The following is a 20,126-nucleotide window of genomic DNA, read 5'->3' on the forward strand; positions in this document are numbered from 1 at the left end:
ACTAGTCTGGGATAAACCATTTAGCAGGGGGGGACACCCGAGTGGCGGGAGGCTGGGCTAAATCATTCAGGTCTGGGAGCAGTGAGATTGGGTTGTACCATTAGAAGGGAAACACTAGACTCTACCATTTTTGTTAAAGGTGTATTTACAGGGCAGAGATGTGGCTGAACCATTCTGTTGCTTGGGGTGGGTGTGCTAGGACTGGGTTGAACCATTTTGAAAGGGGGGATATTAAACCATCCCATCCCTTCCCATTTAAGCTCAGGAGGAGGAAACATGGAGACAATGATAAATCTCTCAGTCTAGGTGCAAGCGAGTGACTGGGCTGGACTACTCAAGCTAAGAGAACAGGAGGGAGAGTGGACTAGAGATGGAACCCAGGAGTCCTGACTCCTAGCCTTCCTGCTCTAACACACTAAACCTCACTGCCCTCCCAGAACTGGGACAGAACCCAGGAGTCCTGATTCCCAGCCCCTAGCCACCCCCTCCACACCCACTGGACATGTCAAACTTTACATTATATATGACTTTTTCTCTTGATAATCGATAGATGATAACTATACTCTAAATAGATTTGTCTATCCTGATTCTGAGGCAGCTGGATAGCACATTAGTTTCTTTCTGGCTCTGTGAACATCTAATCTGCAAATCAATGTCCAGCAGAATTTGGTCAAATACAATATATTACTTTGTCTCATGTTTCAACCAGTTAGTTTTGTGAAGAGAGAGTAGGATACTTCACATGCTTGACCAGGACTTCTGGATTCTATTCCCAGGATTATCCCAGCCCCACCAGTATGATGGCGCATGCAAGGTCATGCCACTCTGGGTGTGGGGACGGACCATTTTTAGGAACATGCTGTCCCATTCCTGCTGGCATGACAGTGCTTGCGAGGTCACGCCACATGTGGGGAGGGTGGCATGCTCTTTAAGAGCCAGAGAGGGTGGAATCACATTCCCCCATCCAACACCAAACAAAACCACATCTGGTTTTGTCCCCGTACTGGATGAGGGACGAACCTCTCAAAAAGAGGCCTGCCCAGGCATGTGGCCGCCCTCGGTTGGAGTTCCTCTGGGCAGCGTCCACTGACTCTTTAAGGGGTGGCGGGCGTTGTCGGCGGTTCTCTGCTTGGCATCCCTCCTCCGGATCCCTGGTGTTCAACCTTTGGCCCTCACTCTGGTCCCTGTTGCCCCCCTAGCGCTTGCTCCCTGGCTGCGCTTTTGTGATTCCTCCCCTTAAACCGCCTGGCCCGGCCCAGCCCAGCCCAGCACCCACAGATAGCACAGCAAGGACAGAACCCAGGAGTCCTGGCTCCCAGTCCCCCCCCAGAGCTGGGGACAGAACCCAGGAGTCCAGGCTCCCAGTTCAGGGAACAGACAGGGGTAGCACCGCGGCTTTTGCTTTGGTGCAACAGTCGTGTGATGGGGCATTGGGGTGCCACCTGCACTATGAGCTGCCCCCTGCCTTTGGGGGGGCAGGAAGTGACCCCCCAGGCTGGGCCTGGCTTGGAGAGCGGGACTCCCTGCCCCAAATCAGTACCCCCACTTCCATGGAGGACTGAACCACATCATTGGGGTGAAGGGGCTTGTCTAGCCACACGACAGGGCGTCTCTACTGCTCCGCGACTCTCTGACCGCTCCATGGGTGCCGCGGAAGCCACTCTGGGCTGGGCGCTTCCGGCACTCGATGGTCAGGCTGGGCCGCCCCGCGCAGGCGCAGGGGTAAGGTTTCCCGGCTGCTGGCCGGGGCTGCATGTGAGCGCTGGGCGCGGTGACCGGCCATGCCGAAGGCGGGGAAGCAGCCGCCGCGGCCGCCGCAGGAAGAGTGGATCGGGGATGGGGAGCAGAAGGTCGGGGAGGCCACAGGTGAGCGGGCCGGGAGGACCGGACCGGAGGGGGGGGTACACAGGGCCGGGTGGGATTGGGGCAGGGGGTGGTTGGGTGGGGGGGCACAGAGAACTGGGGGGGACTGGGCCCGGGGGGGGAGACTGAGAACCGGGGGGACTGGGCTGGGGGGGACAGAGAAGGGGGGGTACGCAGACAGGGCTGGGTGGGATTTGGACAGAGGGTGGTTGGGTGGGGGGGCACAGAGAACTGGGGGGGACTGGGCCCGGGGGGGGAGACTGAGAACCGGTGGGGACTGGGCTGGGGGGGCAGAGAATGGGGGGTACACAGACAGGGCTGGGTGGGATTTGGACAGAGCGTGGTTGGGCGGGGGGGCACAGAGAACTGGGGGGGACTGGGCCCGGGGGGGAGACTGAGAACCGGTGGGGACTGGGCTGGGGGGGCAGCGAACGGGGGGAACACAGACAGGGCTGGGTGGGATTTGGACAGAGCGTGGTTGGGCGGGGGGGCACAGAGGACTGGGGGGGACTGGGCTGGTGGGGGGAAGACTGAGAACTGGGGGGGACTGAGCTGTCAGGGGGGGATGACAGTACTGGATGGGACTGAAGCGTGTGGGGCGGGTTAGAACCTGGTCAAGGGGGGCTGGGCTGGGCTGGAGCGGAATAAAAGATGAGGAACTGAATTGGGCCAAAGTGGGGGAGAAGGGGCTGGACCCTAAGCTGGCTAAAGTGGGGGATGGGATGTGAGGGAAGCGGAAAGGAGGTTAATGGGGAAGAGATTGGTGGGAGGGGGAGTCCTGGGGCTCGGCTAGATGGGGAGAAGCAGGGCTGGAACCGAAGCTGGATTATTTGGGGGGAGGGGGGTTGGATTGGGATGGAGTGGGGGGGGGGTTGGGTCTGAGCCTGGTGTGACACTGGAGTGAACCAGGCTCAGAAGGAGGGAGCAATGGGATGAACCGGGCTCAGCCAGGGCTGCTCTGGACTAAGGTAGGGGCGGAGGACAAATTGTGCCCATCCATCTGCCCATAAGAACTGCCCCAGGTGGGACCCAGCTGGGCCCTGGCAGTGGAGGGAGTGGCTGTGGATAGAGAGGGCTGGGATCCAGGACTCCTGGGTTCTATTCCCAGCTCAGGGATGGGAGTGGGGTCTAATGGATTAGAGCGGAGGAGCAGGTAACTAGGACTCCTGGGTTCTCTCCCACCTGCCTGGATTCATCTCTTGACTTGTTTCAGACAAAGTGGTGAAGAAAGGCAAGAAGGACAAAAAGACTAAGAAGTCGGTAAGAAGGGGGTCTGAGCTGGGCCATGCTGGGGGAAGTGTGAGCTTTGGTACAGGGACCTAGTGGGAAGGGTATTGGGCTGTAACTCAGGAGATCTTGGTTCTACACCCGCCCTGCTGTGTGACTTGAGTTAAATCGCTTCTCTCTACACCTTAATATTTTCTCCCACCATATATCTGGACTGTCTTTCATTGTGTGTCTGGGCAGCGCCTGGCACGACAGGGCCCTGATCTTAGCTGGAGCAAGGACTGTCTCTCCCTGTGTGTCTGGGCAGCGCCCGGCCATGGTCCCAGCTGGGGTTTGTCAGTACTAAAAATGGGGGAAAGCAGCTCACTGCTAGGGGACATGCGAAGGAAGGTGGCTGGATTTCCCGTAGCACAGTGCAATCTCCCATTGCGGGGGGGCGTGAGTGAAACAGGGAATGGTTGCCAGCTGGAGTGCCCTTCCCTCACCACGAGGGGCAGGGAGACTCCCGGGGGTGGGAAGCAGAGCTCTAAACTATCCCTTCTGCCCTCCCCAGTTCTTTGAGGAGTTGGCCGTGGAGGAAAAACAAGTCAGTGAGCAGCAGGCTGTCATTAAAGAGAAGGAGCAGCAGCAGCAACAGGTGAGCAGCTAAAAGAACTCCCCCGGGGGGTTGCTGGGTGTTGTTGTAGGACCTACAATAAGTATGCTGCTAGAAAGGGATGCCCTGCTTAACCAGGGCACCCCCACCCCTGGTTCTCACGGGCTGTGTGCATGGGAGATATGACCCCCCACACACACGCCTCATCTGACTTCCCCACCTCAGCTTCAACAACAGAAAAAGAAACGAGAGAAGAAGAAAGACAAGAAGAAGAAGGAGGTAGAGGAGGATGAGGAAGAGCACCAGCTGATTGAGAAGCTGAAGAAGCTGTCGGCTCCAGGCAGCGATGAGGATGAGGAAGGTAAGACAGGATGAGGCTGGGGGTCAGGATTCCTGGGTTCCATTCCCAGGTCTGGTAAGGGAGTGAGGGCTAACTTTTAGGGCAGGGGTGGGACCCGGAGGTCAGGATTCCTGGGTTTCATACCGCCCAAGTAACTAATCTGGACAGCTGGCAGGAGCTCAGCTTGCCACAGTTCCACGCCCTGAAATATGGTGATTGTTCTTGGTGTGAGAGGGGGTGGGTAATGCCTGGGGCAGGGGGGCAGTTAGACCGTGGCTGTGTTGCCATCTCTGGGGTATAAAAAGCGGTGACATCCCACCATCGAGCCTGGAGGGGGGTCCTCTCCAATCCCTCCTGAGATCTGCCCCCTAGCGGGGGCAGGGCTGGGACACATGGGATGTGAAGCACGGGCCTCTGTTCTCCATGGCCTGCCTTTTCCTAGCCCCCGCCCCATTACACTAGTCCCTTCACTCCAGCCCCTACCCCTGCGGCAGGAGAGTCCAGCCCCACGTGCGTCAGCAGGGAGCTAGAGGATGACAACCCACCAGGAAGCCCTCTCCCTCCCATCCCAGATCTCCCAAGGTGCTGGAGGACCGAGAGCTCTATGGGGCTAGCTCCCCATGTGGGGAGTGGTTGTGTCTCCGTTCCATCGATCCCTAAAGGCCTTCTCTCATTTCCTTTCCAGCGACCGTTCCCGTCACCAAAGGTGGCAAGAAGAAGAAGGTGAGTGAGACTCTAGGCTGGAAGGAGCCGTAGGGCTCAGGAGAGGTCTCTAGACTTGGGCCGCAAGGTGCCCTACACAAGGGAATGGGCTGTAACTGGGGGTGGTATGGAAGGAGCCCTAGGGCTTGGGGTTGCTGTCTAGACTCGGACTGCGCAGGGTTCTGCGCTGGGGAATGGGTTGTAGGGGACAGTCCTGCCCCAGTTGAGGTGGGACCTGATGGGGACAGCTACTTGAGGAATAGGTTGTAGGGGGGTGATCCTGCCCTGGGTTTCTAGGGGGGGGCTCTGGTGGTGGGAGAGAGGAGATGGCCACTCTTTGCTAACGACCTTGGCTTTACCTTCCCCTAGGGAGGGAATGTGTTTGCCGCCCTGAGCCAGGAGCAGAGTGAGGAAGAAGAGGAGGAAGAAGAGACTCCAAGACCTGCCAAACTCAACAAGAACAAGATCAACAAGGTTAGCTCGCTCGGACGAAATCTAGCACAAAGAGGGCGTGGGGTCATCTTCTAGTGCAGAGGTGGGCAAACTATGGCCCGCGGGATCGTCCTGCCTGGCCCCTGAGCTCCTGGCTGGGGAGGCTACCCCCAGCCCCTCCCCCGTTGTCCCCCCTCCCCCACAGTCACACTGCCACACAGGCAGCGGTGCTGCAAGCTCCTGCCGCTCTGAGTGGCATGGTAAGGGGGCAGCAGCAGTGCACGCACGCGGCGGCAAATAGGGGGTCCTAGGGGGCAGTTGGATGGGGCAGAGGTTCAGGGGTCGGGGACCAGACTCCTGGGTTCTATCCCCAGCTCTTGGGGGAGTGGGGCCTAGTAGTTAAGCAGGGACGCTGGAAGGCAGAACTCCTGGGTTCCCAGACCTATTGGAGAACAAGGAAATGGGGGGAATAGCCCCTCCCAACAGCCTGGGGGATCATCCCCTCCCTCCCAAGGGAGGGTCCGGGAGCTCCCTGTGCTAGAGAAGTTCCGTACCGTGCCTGGCTGGAGTCCAGGGATTAGACTGTGGGGGTCGCTCCTGCCCTGGGGGTGGGTTAACTCTTCCAGTGCTGAGTTGTGGGGCTGACATGTTGCCCCCTGCAGGCCCCACCTGATGACGAAGAGGAGAAGCAGCCAGGGAAGAAGTTGACAAAGGACAACAAGCCAAAGGGAAAACAGGTCAGTCTCCCATTGCCCCCGTGTTGGGTGGTTCCCATTTGTCTTAACCGGGACGGTCATGGCTGGGTCTAGCATGGATTGGAGCCAAGACTCCTGGGTTCTATCCCCAGCTCCGGGAGGGGAGTGGGGAGCAGTGGGGGCTGGGAGCCAGGACTCCTGGCTTCTCTCCCCAGCTCTGGGAGGGGAGTGCGGTCCAGTGGATTAAAGCGGGGTGGGGGGCTGGGAGTCCCATGTGGCAGAATAGCTTAGCCAACCAGCTGCATTACGAGTTTTGGCTGTGCCAGCCAGGGGTCTAATCGGGGCAGTGGGGCGGGGATGCTGGGCTTGGTCAGGTACAGTCAGAGACGCCGCGTCTCACCGGGGCAGGATTTGCTCTGTGCTCTCAGCAGGAAGAAGAGGACGATAAAAAGAGGAAGAGCAGGAAAAACGAGAAGACCAAAGGGAGGCAGCAGGTGCGAAGCAGGCGTTTCCAAGATTCAGCGGGATTGGCATGTGGAAACCAGTGCCCCAGGGCTGCACTAGGGGGCGCTGTGCTGCAGGGAGCAGGGTGGGGGCTCCGTAGGGGGCGCAGTCCCCTCGCAGCTAGTGCTGGCCCCAGTGCCCCATCACTGCACTAGGGGGCGTTGTGCTGCACAAGGTGTATCTGGTGTTAGGAAGTGAGGTTATTGACTTAATCCAGCCCTGCTGTCTCTAAATGCTCTTGTTTCTCCCACGGCTCCCAGGGAGGGGGATCAGGCTTTGCTGTTCTGGCCCAGAGCGAGGAAGAGGAGGAGAGTGAAGAGGAATCCAAACCCAAAGGCAAAGCAAGCAAGGTGGGCAAGAGGAGTGCTGGTCGTGTGGTGTCTAGGGGGTCAGAGCAGGAGAGGCTGAGGGTCACGACGCCTGGGTTCCATCTCTGGTTCTGGGAGCAGAATGGGGGTCTAGTGAGTTAGAGCCGGGGGGACTGGGTTCTATTCCCAGCTCTGGGACGGGAGTGGGGTCTAGTGGTTAGAACAGCTGGGGTTGGGAATCAGGACTCCTGGGTTCTATCCCCATCAGGCGGAATGACCCAACTAGCATTATGGGGGGTGGCTTCCAGTGAATACTCCGGAATTGGCTCCATCAGTCTGATGTGGCGCAGTGCAAGGGGAGGCCAGCATACCAGGCCAGATGGGCCCTTTCATCTGATCCAGGCAGAGAGGTGTGATACCAGGCTGGTTGGGCCTATTGGGGTGATCTGGGGTCCTGGGGAGAAAGGGGGGGCAGGATACGGGGTTAGCTGAGTGTTCTGAACTCCTTCGCACTCCTCCTTCCAGACTGTGAATAAACAGACAGGGTCTGGTGAAGCCGGGAAAAAAACAAAAGGAAAAAAGAATCAGCCAGCCCACGTGAGTGTTTATGGGGGTCCCTGCTACTGGTGGACACTAGGGGGCACTGTACTGCAGGGACCAGGGAGTGGGCTCAGGGAGCGTTCTCCTCTCACTGCCAGTGCTGGCCCCAATGCCCCAGTGTGGCACTAGGGGGCGCTATGCTGTGCAAAGAGTCTCTGTGCAATACTGCTGTGTGGCCAGTACCCAGCTGCCCACCCCAGAGCTGCCTGCATTTTGGTGCTGGGAGAGCGGTCCCTGCTCATTGTGGTTGGATGAGCTGGCTTCTGTTCTGCTGCAGAATAAATTTGCTGCTCTGGAGTCCGAGGAGGAGGAGCTGAAGGAAGACGAGGAGGAGCCAGAGAAGAGCAAGGAGAAGCCCAAGCGAGGCAGCGAGCCCGTAAGACAGTCCTCCTCTTGGCCGTGGGGGTGGGTTTGCTCTGTTCAAACTGAACTGCATTCATTGCGCTGCCTCAGGTGTGAGACAACTTGGTGGGTTCTCTGCTCATTTTCCAGCATCCAGCTGGCCCCCAATCCCGCACGGGCAACCTCAGCAGAGAGGCCCAGGGTGAACGGCCACAGAGCCAACCTCCCCTCAGCCCCCTGGAAGGGGATCCCTTCAGAAGCAGGGCTGAGGCATATCAGAAGGGGATGAAGCTGTGGGACTGGGACCCAGGACTCCTGGGTTCTATCCCTGGCTCTAGGAGGGGAATGGGGTCTAGTGGTTGTGGGGATGCTGGGCGCCTAGACTCTTGGGTTCTATCCTTGGCTGTGGGCGGAAGGTGTTATTGGTAACCAGCCTCCTATGGTCGATACAGCAGTCAGAGGAGGATGAGGAGGATGAGGGGGAGAAGAAGGACGACGACCCCTATGCTCATCTCAGCAAGAAAGAGAGAAAGAAGCTCAAGAAGCAGGTGAGCTCTGGGTGGGAGCTTCTGCCAAACAGGCTCCTCCTCCCCCTTGTGGGTGGTGAGCACCTCCCCTCCAGTGGGGCGGCTCCCAGCTGTCTATAGCCATACTTCTTGTTCACATGTCTGTGTTCCCAGAATCCTTTGCAGCCATCTAGTTGGTACTGAAGCATCATAGGAATTGCTTGCGGTGGGGAGGAGAGGCTGTTAACTCATGTGGATCCATTCTGTGGGATCCCACCCCCAGAGTGAATCCTGGCATGATAGCTTCCCCACTGGGGCCTCAACCTAGCTGGGCATGATGGCCCCTAGGCAGGCTGGGTACTGGCGGGGAGGGGAAGAGAGGGTCCCTTGGCCGGAGCATCACCTCTGGCTCTCCCGCAGCTGGAGTTTGAGCGGCAGGTGGCAACGCTGAAGGCGGCCAATGCGGCGGCGAACGACTTCTCGGTGTCACAGGCAGAGATGTCCTCGCGCCAGGCCATGCTGGAGAATGCCTCCGACATCAAGGTACCTCCCCCACCCCCGGGTTTATTTGGAATGTCTTCTTTCCCCCCCCCCCCAAGCCCCACCCCGCATATGGTCAGCAGTTAGGTGTTTCCCGCTGTACTGCCTTCCCTTTTCTTCCCTTCAGCAGCTGCATGGGAGGGGTTAATGTCCCATAATTCCACCCCTTCTTTTCCCTCTCCTTCCCCGCCATGTTGGTGGAGTTAGTATTTCCCACTACAAGAAGGACCAGCAGCAGTATGGAAAGGGTTAATCCCCTCCCTTCTTTCCATTGGTGGGTCTGGGTTGTGCCATGCTGCAGGGGTTGGGTGGGAGACTGAGCTGAACCATGTGGTAAGAGGGGGATAGGAGTGGGTCACACCACCTGATGGGGGTGTGAGGAGAGTGCAGGGGGAGCAGGTTGTACCATGAGATGGCGGGGCCATTGGTGATGGCGGCGGCGGAGGACATCGAGTGGGTTGTACCATCTGACAAGGATATAAGGTGGGTGGCACAGTTATGTGGGAGAGGGAGTAGGTCATATTATCTGGGATTGCGGGGAGTGGGTTATGCCGTCTGAAGGGTGGGTTGCACAATTATATGGGAGAGGAAATGGGTTGTACCAAGAGATGGTTGTGGGGACCATTGGGTGGGGGGAGGGTCATACCACAAGATGGCAGGGGTCTTCTTAGGGGGGGACCCCCAATGATGGGTCATACCATTTGGCACATCTGGCAGGGGGGAGGGTTGTACCATCTTGTCCTAATCGCGCTCTCGTGCGGTTGCAGCTGGAGAAATTCAGCATCTCCGCTCACGGCAAGGAGCTCTTCGTCAACGCAGACCTGTACATCGTGGCTGGGCGCCGGTACGGCCTGGTGGGACCCAATGGGTAGGTACATGGATGGATCCCTTGCAGTCAGGGCTACCCCTGTGCCACACTGGGGGGACTGTGCTGCACCTCCTCTTTGTTTCATCCCTCCCCGCTTAACCCTTTCTTTCCCTCTTCCTTTGTAGGAAGGGCAAAACCACCTTGCTGAAGCACATCGCAAACCGGGCCCTGAGCATCCCCCCTAACATTGACGTGCTGCTGTGTGAGCAAGGTAAGGGGGTCCTGGGGGGAGCCAGGACTCCTGGGTTCTATCCCTAGCTCTGGGAGGGGAGCAATGCCTAGTGGTTAGGGCAGGGGTGCTGGGAGCCAGGACTCCTGGGTTCTATCCCTGGCTCTGGGAGGGGAGAGGGGGCTAGTGGTTAGAGCGGGGAACCTTGCACTCACTGAGTGTGTGTGTGTGTCGTCCCACCCCTCAGAGGTGATAGCAGATGAGACCCCCGCAGTCCAGGCGGTGCTCAAGGCTGACACCAAGCGGCTGAAGCTGCTGGCGGAGGAGAAGCGGCTGCAGGCTCTGCTGGAGAAAGGGGACGACAGCGTGGCTGAGCAGCTGGAAAAGGTACTGGGGGGTGTGGGGAAGGTGGGGGAAGGGAGATAGCTGGGGGAGTGGGGGGCTATGCCACTGTATACAGGTTTTTATACCATTGCAGCTGCTGGGGAGAGGGGAGCAGGGTGGGGGAGCAGAGAGGATGAAGGAGGGTTGTAGTAGTGTCAGGGAGCAGAGAGTGGGCAAGGGGGTGAAGCACGGGGCAGTCGAGGGGTCTGGGGAGGGGAGAAATGGAGGAGGCGAAGGCTTCCTGGTGAACCTGCCTGTCTCCCCCTCTGCAGGTGTACGAGGAGCTCCGGGCCACGGGGGCGGCCGCAGCGGAGGCCAAAGCCCGGCGCATCCTGGCTGGTCTGGGCTTCAACCCCGAGATGCAGAACCGGCAGACCAAGAAGTTCTCGGGTGGCTGGCGCATGAGGGTGTCTCTGGCCAGGTGAGGCTGGCGGGAGCCGGAGGGGGGCAGCGTAATGGGCCTGTGATCCCACATGTGCTGACCTGGGTGAGTCCATGCAGGAGATCGGTTGGCGGAGGGGGGGTGTCACACACCGCCCACACACACTGGGGCACCTGCCCTGCTGTGGGCTGGGCTGAGACCTGATAGCTCATTACACCCAGATGGGAATGATCCAGTCTGGAACCAGGGCCCCCTAGAGGGGAAAGGCCCCGTGTCCTGTTCCCTGCCCACCCTGATAGGGCCAGTCCCCCTCACCCTGGGGCAGTCCCGTAAGACTCCACTAGGGGGCACCGCTCACCCTCCCCCCCCAACGTCTCTTTCAGGGCCTTGTTCATGGAGCCGACGCTGCTGATGCTGGACGAACCCACCAACCACCTGGATCTCAACGCCGTCATCTGGCTCAACAAGTGAGTGCCTAGCCCTGGAGAAACCCTTCCCATCGGTGCCAGGGCCCCCCGGCTCGGATCAGCAGCTGCCACCTCTGGGGGTGGAGCCCATTCAGCGAGCAGTGACTGAACGGGGGTGGAACCCAGGAATACCACACAACTGGGCCTCAGGGTGGGGGGTTCTGCTCAGCCCCTCGTGGTGGGATGAGGGGTCTCGCTGGCTGTCAGATGTAGATGGGGGCAGGAGTTGGGTGAGGTATAACTGTGTTGGGGGGAGGGATTTCCTGTTGGGGCGGGGGATGATCAGGATTGGGGGATGGCAGGAAATTCCCCTCTTGGGGAGAGGGCAGGATTTGGACTGTGGGGGGCAGCATTTGGATTCTGGGGGTCAGGGCCGGGGTTTGAATAAGGGGCAGGGTTTGGGCTCTGGGGGTTTTCCCTGTGGGGCAGGGGTCTCAGCAGGGGGCCAGGACTTGGACTGGCTGGGATTCCCCCCTGGTGGGGCTACAGGGAGGGTGCATGGGGCCCAGTGTGTGTGTGTGGGCAGGGGAGTCAGAGGAGAGAACTCCCATTAGAAAATCTCTCCCCCCACCCCACCCCCACTGCTGGGCTGAGTGAGGCTGCCGTCCATCCCACCGTGGGGTGTACGTTGGGTGTTCTAGCTCTGTCCCCTCCCCCTTGGCTGGGTGCCCCTCCTAGCCACGGATCAGGGTCCGTCCGTCTGTCTGATTCTCCTCTGTCTGTCCCCCGTTCACCTCCCCAGCTACCTGCAGATGTGGAAGAAAACTCTCCTCATCGTCTCCCACGACCAGGGCTTCCTGGACGACGTCTGCACCGACATCATCCACCTGGACATGCAGAAACTCTTCTACTACCGGGGCAACTACAGTGAGTTGGGGGGGCATCTAGGGCAAGTACAGTGAGGGGGAGGAAGAGGAGGTAGGGGAACTACATGAAGGGGGACGGGGGAAGCAGCTGGGGCAATTGCAGAGACTGATCTGCCTGGGGTAGGGGTTAAGGAGGGGGTTGGGTCACCCAGAGACTTCGGCCCAGCTGGAGGCTGGTTTGCCCCTAGGTGTCCCGCTACGGGTAGGTTTTGTGGGTTGAGGGTGCATCATGGGAGTTGTAGTTCAGTTGCCCCATGCCCCCATTCTTCCCTATGGACAGAGCTCCTTGGCCAAACTTTCCCATGATGCACCTCTTCCACTGAGCTGCCATATTGCATTATGGGAGCCCTGTGTCATGGTACTTCATGGGAGATGTAGTCCAGCCCGGGAGCTCAGCCCAGAGCAGACAGTGAGCGCATGAAGTGTCTGAACTACAAGTCCCATGAGGTGCCGCTGGGGCATGTGAGAACCCCAAGTTTTCCTTTGGCTGACAACCCCGTTTTTTTTCCCAAAAAAAGTTTTGATGGGAAATTTTTGACCAGCCTGAATAGTGAGCTTCCTCCACAGGCCTCATCCTCTAGCTCTAGGAGTCGAGATCACTTTGTTTACATACAGAGGGTCTCAGGTTCGATTCCCCGGGCAGGGAGGGGAAAATGGCATTTCCCTGTCTCTGCACAGAGAGCTTTGGTGGCCAAGTGGGAAGTCAAACCCGGATTTTCTGCCCTCTCCCCCGCCCCCTCCAAATCCCAGTACAGCGCCCTAACCACAACCCCTCACCCTCCTTTCTGCCGCAGTGACCTTCAAGAAGATGTACCAGCAGAAGCAGAAAGAGCTGCTCAAACAGTACGAGAAACAGGAGAAGAAACTGAAAGACCTCAAGGCTGGCGGGAAGTCGACGAAACAGGCGGTGAGTCCAGAGATCCAGCCCCAGGGCAGGAGGACTGGCTGGTTTAGGGGTTGGGGAACAGGATATGGGGCCTTTCCCCTCTAGGAGGCCACTGGCTTGAATCCAGCTCTTTCCTACCTTGAATTTGTCCCCACCCTGTTGACCCAGGGAACTCACTGCTGCAAGATTTTACTGAATTAAGAATCTCTTTCCCAACAACAAACTGGGTTAATGCTCACCCCTCACATTGAGCAGTGGCAGCTGAGCCCCAGCTGGGTGTCACATGAAAATGATCCCTTTTTTGTCATGGGACTGTACTGCCCCCTGAGGTACAGTGTGGAGGATTGTACTTCCTTGGAGTCTGGAGCTAGGGGGGTACCAAGCTAAATGGGCCTCCTGATCTGATCTGAGGAGCTGGATTAGATGGGCCCATGGGTCTGATCGGGGGGGGGCAGGGAGGAGGCATGATATGAGGCTAGATGGGCTCATGGGTTTGATCTGGGGGGACAGGGAGGAGGCGGGATAACGGGCTAGATGGGCACATGGGTTTGATCTGGGGGGACAGGAAGGAGGCGGGATAACGGGCTAGATGGGCACATGGGTTTGATCCGGGGGGACAGGGAGGAGGCGGAATACCGGGCTAGATGGGCACTTGGGTTTGATCCGGGGGGACAGGGAGGAGGCGGGATACGGGGCGAGATGGGCTCATTCGTCTGTTGCTCTGTTCGTCTCCAGGAGAAGCAAACCAAAGAGGCCCTGACGCGAAAGCAGCAGAAATGCCGCAAGAAGAACCTGGATGAAGAGGCTAACGAGGCCCCTGAGCTGCTGAAGAGGCCCAGGGAGTACACGGTGAAATTCACCTTCCCCAACCCGCCGTCACTCAGCCCCCCGATTCTGGGCCTGCACGGTACGTCCCCACGCAGCGTGTAGGGGGGCCTCCGCAGGGGCACTCTCCCGTCGCAGTTAGTGCTGACCCCAATGCCCCAGCATGACACTAGGGGGTGCTGTGGCACTTATTAACACTCCCCTGCTGTCCTGGCCAAATCCACCCCCCAAGCCATGTCCATTCTGCCTCCCAGACGTCTTCCCACCCTGTGGCCACCATTGGACACCGGATTCCCCTTCGTTTCCTGCCCCAAACTGTTGGGTGACATCGTGGTGCGGCTGTTCTCCAGCCGCCCCACCCCAGGGGTGGCCGCATTTCAGCGCCGGGTGAGCAATCCCTGTGCAGTGTCACTATGCGGCTCCCCAGCCGCCCCACCCCAGAGGTGGCTGCATTTCAGTGCTTGGTGAGTGCCCCCTTTTCATTCCCTGGGGATACAGGATGCTGAGGAGTTTTCTTTCCAACCCCGGTTTCCCATGGGCCCCAGAGCTGAATGGTGCATTGTGGGCAGATCCCCCAGGAGCTGCTGTCCAGCAGTTGTGCGCCCGCACCCCTCACCCTCCTCCCCACCCCTTCTCCGCAGGTGTTGTGTTTGGCTACGAGGGACAGCAGCTGTTGTTCAAGAGTCTGGATTTTGGGATCGACATGGAGTCTAGAAGTAAGTTACCAGCTGGTGATTATGAGAGACCCTACAATAACAAACTTACATGTGCACAGCCCCAAAACTCCCTCTGCCTGCAGCCCCAGAGACCCTACAAACCGGGGTGTGCAGGCTGCACCTGTGGGCGAGACCCTATAATAAACTCATCCAGTAACTCGATCATGATGAACGAGTCGGTGCAGCCGCAGCACTTCTGAGAGACCCTATAATAACAGACCCTCCCGCCCACAGCCCTACGACAATGAATTGGACTGTTTAGCCCCAGGAAAGACCCTACAGTAACAGCCTGCGCAACCCTCCTAGCACCCCCAAGAGACCTTACAATAACAAACCAGCCTGCGCCACCCCCTAGCAACCTCAAGAGACCCTACAATAACATGCTAGCATGCCTGAATGACCTTACAATAACAAACCAGCTTGCGCAGACCCTGTAGCATCCCCGAGAGATCTGACGTTAACGAAGCGGCCATCGTAGCACCCTCGAGAGACCCTACAATGACAACCCACCCCCCCCACACACACACACAGTCGTGCTAACCCATCCCTCTCCTGGCCTGGTTGAGTCACTGATGGCTGCTCTCTCTCCGCCCCTCAGTCTGCATCGTGGGGCCGAACGGCGTAGGGAAGAGCACACTGCTGCTGTTGCTGACGGGGAAGCTCACGCCGGTAAGGGGCCTCTCCCGGAACCCCCTAATCCAGACTCAATCCAAACTCATCCAGTTCTGTTCTGCCTCTGTGTGTCTTCAACTGGGGACAGGATTCCCCTTCCCTCCTGTCCTAAACTGCTGTACAGCTCTTCCCCAGCTGTCCCATCCCAGAGGTGGCTGCATTTCAGTGCTGGGTGAGCGATCCCTATGCCGTGTCGCCGTTCCCCGGCTGCCCCATCCCAGAGGTGGCTGCATCGGCACTGGGCGAGGGGTTGCTGTGTGCTGTTAACACACTAGAGGGCAGAGGAAAGTAGTAACCATTAATCCCTTTCTGTTCTCCTTTCAGACAAGAGGGGAGATGAGGAAAAACCACAGACTAGTAAGTAATGACGGGACCCAGATGCTGAGGTTTGTGGGGGTAGGGGAGCCCGTGGCTGGGATAGCAGAGGACTGCGAATCAGGACGGGGGGGCACCTGCAGAGCTGGGGAGCAGCCCAGGGCTGGGCTAGCAGGGGGATTGGAGGCCAGGGCTGGGATAACAGGGGGCTGCACATTAGGGGCACTGGCAGAGCTGGGGGGCACCCAGGACTTGGATAGCGGGGTGCTGCAGGTTGGTATCGGGGGGGGCACTGGCAGAGTTGGGCGGGGGGAGCCCAGGGCTGGGCTAGCAGGGGGGTTGGAGGCCAGGGCTGGGATAACAGGGGGGCAGCACATTAGGGGCACTGGCAGAGCTGGGGGACACCCAGGACTTGGATAGCGGGGTGCTGCAGGTTGGTATCGGGGGGGGGGGGGGAGCCCGGGCTGGGCTAGCAGGGCGCTGCAGGATGCAATGGAGGGGCACCAGCAGAGCAGGGGGTGTGACGGGGAGGGGGAACTGGCAGCCCGGGGGCGGAGCTTTGGGTGGCGACTCCGCCCCTTTCTCTCCTCCCCGTAGAAAATCGGCTTCTTTAACCAGCAATACGCCGACCAGCTGAACATGCAGGAGACGGCGACCGAGTACTTGCAACGCAACTTCAACCTGCCCTACCAGGACGCCCGCAAGTGCCTGGGGCGCTTCGGCCTCGAGAGCCACGCCCACACCATCCAGATCTGCAAGCTCTCTGGTGCCGGGGGCGGGGCCTCAGGGAGGGGGCGGGGCTGGGCTGGGCGGTGGGGGGGCGAGCTTCTGGGGAAAGCCTGGGAGGGGGATCTAGGGAAGGCTTGGGGTTGAGTATACAGAGTAAGTGGCAGGGTCTGGAGAAGGGAGGGGGGCACCCAGGGGAGGTGGGGGTTGGGGGTGGGACTTACGTTGCGGGAGGGGAGAGGGCCGGGGGTCTGGGCAACCAGGAGAGGTGGGGGGCACGGGATGGGGGGAGGGCACCCGGCAGCTTAGGTTGGAGGTGGGAAGGGCTTGGCTCTCCGGGGTGGGGGATGATGCAGACAAGTGGGGAGGGGGCTCCCCTGTCTCATCCCTCACCCCGCCCCACTCTCCCTTCTCCCCAGGAGGCCAGAAGGCTCGCGTGGTGTTTGCTGAGCTGGCCTGCAGGGAGCCCGACGTCCTCATTCTGGTGAGTGTCTCTGGGGCGAGGGGTGGGACAGGGCCCCGGAGAGCACCAGGCCCAGTGGGTTAGAGTGGGGGGCGGGGTTGACTGCCAGGACTCCTGGGTTCTATCCCCGGCTCTGGGAGGGGTGTGGGTGAGAACAGGGGGGTGCTGGCAGCCAGGACTCTGGGTTCTATCCCCGGGAGGGGTGTGGGGTCCAGCGGGTTAGAGCAGGGGGCTGCTGGGAGTCAGGACTCCTGGGTTCTATCCCCGGCTCTGGGAGGGGTGTAGGGCCAGTGGGTTAGAGCAGGGTGGAGCCAGGACTCTTGGGTTCTCTCTGGGATCTGCCCCTTCGCCGTCTCAGCCCATTGTCTCTTCCCCAGGACGAACCTACCAATAACCTGGACATCGAGTCCATCGACGCCCTGGCTGATGCCATCAATGAGTACAAAGGGGGTGAGTGACGCCAGCGGGCACTTGGACCAGGCTGGCCGGGCCCATTGGCCTGGTGGGGAGGGAATTCCAGCCTGGAACAGCCCATTAGTTTGGTCCAGGGGGAGGGCATTCTGGGTTGGAATGGTCCATTGGGCTGGTGGGGAGGGAATTCTGGGCCTGAAGGGCCCATTGGTGCTAGGTGGGGGAGGGAGAATTCCAGGCTGGAACGGCCCATTGGTCTGGCCCAAGGGTGGGTGCAGGAAATTCTGGACCAGAAGGGTCTGTTGGTCTGGTCCAGGGTGGGAAGGGCCCCACTGGTCTCTTCCAAGGGGAAGAGGTTGGTTATTTAGGGATAAATACCACTTCCTATAGTGCCCCTCACCGAGTGACACCACCCCATAAAAGGGCCTGCACAAACTACCCAGCATGCATTTCCTGGGCGATACCATCCCACAGACTGGGGGGGGGGGGAGAGGGGCATATGTGTGAGGGTATCCCCCTGCCCCTCTAACCTTCCCCCTGCCCCGCCCTGCAGCTGTCATCATTGTGAGCCACGACGCCCGGCTGATCACAGAGACCAATTGCCAGCTGTGGGTGGTGGAGGAGCAGAGCGTTGAGCAGATTGACGGCGACTTCGACGACTACAAGCGCGAGGTGCTGGAGGCCCTGGGCGAGGTCATCATCAACCGGCCCCGCGAGTGAGTTGGGGGCGGGGCCTCCTGAAGCTCCTCCCCCCCCCCCCATGATGGACTCTTCGTTCACCCGCCTGCCCCTTTGTAGCAGGACTTTTGTGCAGCTGGATAGCAAAGGAGGCGTGGCTACAATGATGGGGTGGGGCTCAGCTTTGGGGGTGGGGCTAAAGAGATGGAAGTGGGCTAAACCTGTGAAGGTGGGGGTGTTTTTTTGCCACCCCCCTTCCTTTCTGGGAAGGGCCACCGGTTATTTATATGAAGGGTGGGGGTGGGGGTCGGGGGGGAGTTTGTATTGGAATGGTCTCTTCTGGGCCAGGTGGGGAGGGGACTGTGCCATTGCTGGACTCTTCTCACCCCCCCCCCCCCCCAGCTGCTCCGAGGATGCTTCGAGCCTTGTTCTGCTTCCGTTTGACAGGATTCAATTAAAACAGGAATTCAAAAAGTGGCTGTTGGTGGCTTTGATTGTGCGGGGGGTGGGGATTCATCATGGCCAGAGAGGTTGGGGGCGGAGAGTGTCTGTCCGGCCCACTCATGCCTTAAAGGGGACAGAGGGGGGCTGGGGCCACTTCTGCCCACGTGGCTGGTGGGGTGGATGGGGCATTGGGGAGCAGAGTGCCTGCCGTGCTGGAGGCTGGGCTGAGCCCCCACAACTTGTGACACACATGGGGCCAATGGTGGACCGTGGGATGGGCCCATCTGTGTTCCTGCCATGGAGAGGGAAAGGCTAAACTGTGTCGAACGGCATGCAGGGTTTGGCACTCGCACCATTAACCAGCCTTTTGACTAAACACACAGCGGAAGAGGAAAACAAGGCAAAACCTTGACTCTTTACACTTCCACTCAGGCTGTCATGTGAACAGCCTCCCTTCACGGGCCCCGTTTGCTGGGAGACAGGCCAAGCTGAACGCTCACCAGAGGGGAGAGGAAAGCACCCCACCGAGGGCCATTGCAACTTCTCTCTCTCGCTTGCAGCCTTGGGTACCGGAGAAGCATGGACCCAGCCCAGGGGGGCTGATCAGCTGCTCCATGACCCAGCAAAGTTGTGCCAGCAGCGGGCGGTTCAGGCCCCTGCTCTGGTCATAGGCTCCCAGCAGTGGTGATGAGGAAGGAAAAAGACACTTCCAGGGGTGGGGGGAGGATAAAGTCATGTCCCAAGGGGGGTTGGGATTTCGCTGCAGCAAGTGGGGGGGTATCTGAGTCCCTCTTCAACCCACCCTGCTAAGGTGAAGGTGGGCCTGGGGTCCCAGACGCTGGTGGGGAAGGCTGCCAGACAGTAGCTAATTTTATTCCAGTAGCCAGTTTTTCTCCCTTGAGTCTCTTTAAGAACCCCCAAAAGGAATGGGGGGGCAGGCTAGCTCACCCCCCTTGGGCCTAATTTCTGACACACTGGTATTGGGTCACAGAGCTCTGGCTTGATGCTCTTGTTCTTAACCAGGTCTGAGCTTAGCCCAGGTCTCCTGCTTGAATTCCAGGTCTGTGTGTTTGGGCTAATTCAGGGGAGCTCTTGCCCTTTCAGACCTTTTCCAGTCCACAGGGTTGCTACAGTGTCTTCTAACGAACTTGCTGCTCACAGGGCACTCAATTAGGGTAAAGTCATAGGCCTGGTTCTCACAACTGGCTAGAGCAGACCTAGAACTCCCTAAATCAGGGGTTCTCCACCTTTCCAGGCTACTGTACCCCTTGCAGGAGGCTGATTTGTCTTGTGTACCCCTAAGATTCATCTCTCTTAAAAATGACTTCCTCACAAAATCAGATGTGTCTCAGCCACCAGTACTGAAAAATTGCTTTCTCATTTTTGCCCTAAAGTTATAAAATAAACTGATTGGAATATAAATATTGTTCTTACATTTTGGTGTATAGAGCAGTATAAACAAGTCGTATGAAATTTTAGTGTTCACTGACTTGGCTAGTGCTTTTTTATGTAGCCTGCTGTAAAACTAGGCACATATCTAGATGGCTTGATGTACCCCATGGAAGACCTCTGTGTACCAGTGGTTGAGAACCGCTGGGGCAAGTGTAGACACCACCTTTGTCCCACATCTGCTTCCCCCTGCCAGCACATTAGCCTGGTGCCCTTGGAGCCGCAGCCCATGTTCAGTTCAGCCAGGCCTATTCAGCCCACACTTGTTGCATCCGGCTGTTGTCCTGCATCTGTTGGGAACATGTCTGTTTTTGGCAGAGGCTGGGCAGTGGCCCTTTGGGGCTGTGGTGGGCACTTGATGCTAATACACCCCATTGAGATGATGCTGCATGGGGTGGTCTCAGCATTAGCTGGTAGATGCTCCATGGATCAGCAAAGGCAGCAGGGGGTGGGGAAAAACAGAGCTGAAGGTGACTGCAGCAGGGCCTCTAGATGCTAGATAGGGCAAGGGTGGGTCAAGGTTGGAAGTGACCTTGTATTTGGGTCTGTTTTCCCCCTGACCCCATCCAGGCCGTGTCAGTGAACGTGATTTGTTGCAAGGTAGTTAATGATAGCCAAGTCATCAGGTAGGTTTCAGACTCAACACCCCCTGATGTGAACAAGAGGGGGCTGAGCTGTTCATCTCAGACCTGTTTATTACAGGCCCCTGCAGCCCATTAACCAGTTGCACTGTCAACAGTAGGTTTCAGAG

The 20,126-nt window shown here is 58.7% G+C and overlaps 1 protein-coding gene across 3 annotated transcripts; it reads left to right on the forward strand.

The window, feature by feature from the left end:
* Positions 1-1,688: 1,688 nt before the first annotated feature.
* ABCF1 (ATP binding cassette subfamily F member 1) lies at positions 1,689-17,549 on the forward strand. 3 transcript variants are annotated; one of them, XM_074971215.1, is made up of 28 exons: positions 1,689-1,866; positions 3,077-3,123; positions 3,644-3,727; positions 3,911-4,046; positions 4,711-4,748; positions 5,097-5,201; positions 5,822-5,896; positions 6,286-6,348; positions 6,619-6,708; positions 7,192-7,263; positions 7,544-7,642; positions 8,061-8,156; positions 8,535-8,657; positions 9,422-9,522; positions 9,648-9,733; positions 9,939-10,078; positions 10,348-10,496; positions 10,841-10,924; positions 11,667-11,791; positions 12,585-12,697; positions 13,412-13,583; positions 14,143-14,217; positions 14,816-14,886; positions 15,214-15,246; positions 15,802-15,970; positions 16,350-16,414; positions 16,771-16,843; positions 17,358-17,549. In XM_074971215.1, exons 1-28 carry the CDS (start codon positions 1,782-1,784, stop codon positions 17,522-17,524), a joined length of 2,736 nt encoding a protein of 911 aa, XP_074827316.1. In that variant the 5' UTR covers positions 1,689-1,781; the 3' UTR covers positions 17,525-17,549. The 3 variants fall into 3 exon arrangements, with proteins under 3 accessions (XP_074827316.1, XP_074827315.1, XP_074827317.1); XM_074971214.1 differs by having other exon boundaries at positions 6,283-6,348; positions 17,358-17,545; XM_074971216.1 differs by lacking the exon at positions 6,286-6,348 and having other exon boundaries at positions 17,358-17,548.
* The last annotated feature ends 2,577 nt before the right edge of the window (positions 17,550-20,126 follow it).

The sequence above is a fragment of the Natator depressus genome, chromosome 14 (assembly GCF_965152275.1).
Source record: "Natator depressus isolate rNatDep1 chromosome 14, rNatDep2.hap1, whole genome shotgun sequence".
Lineage (NCBI taxonomy): Eukaryota > Metazoa > Chordata > Testudines > Cheloniidae > Natator > Natator depressus.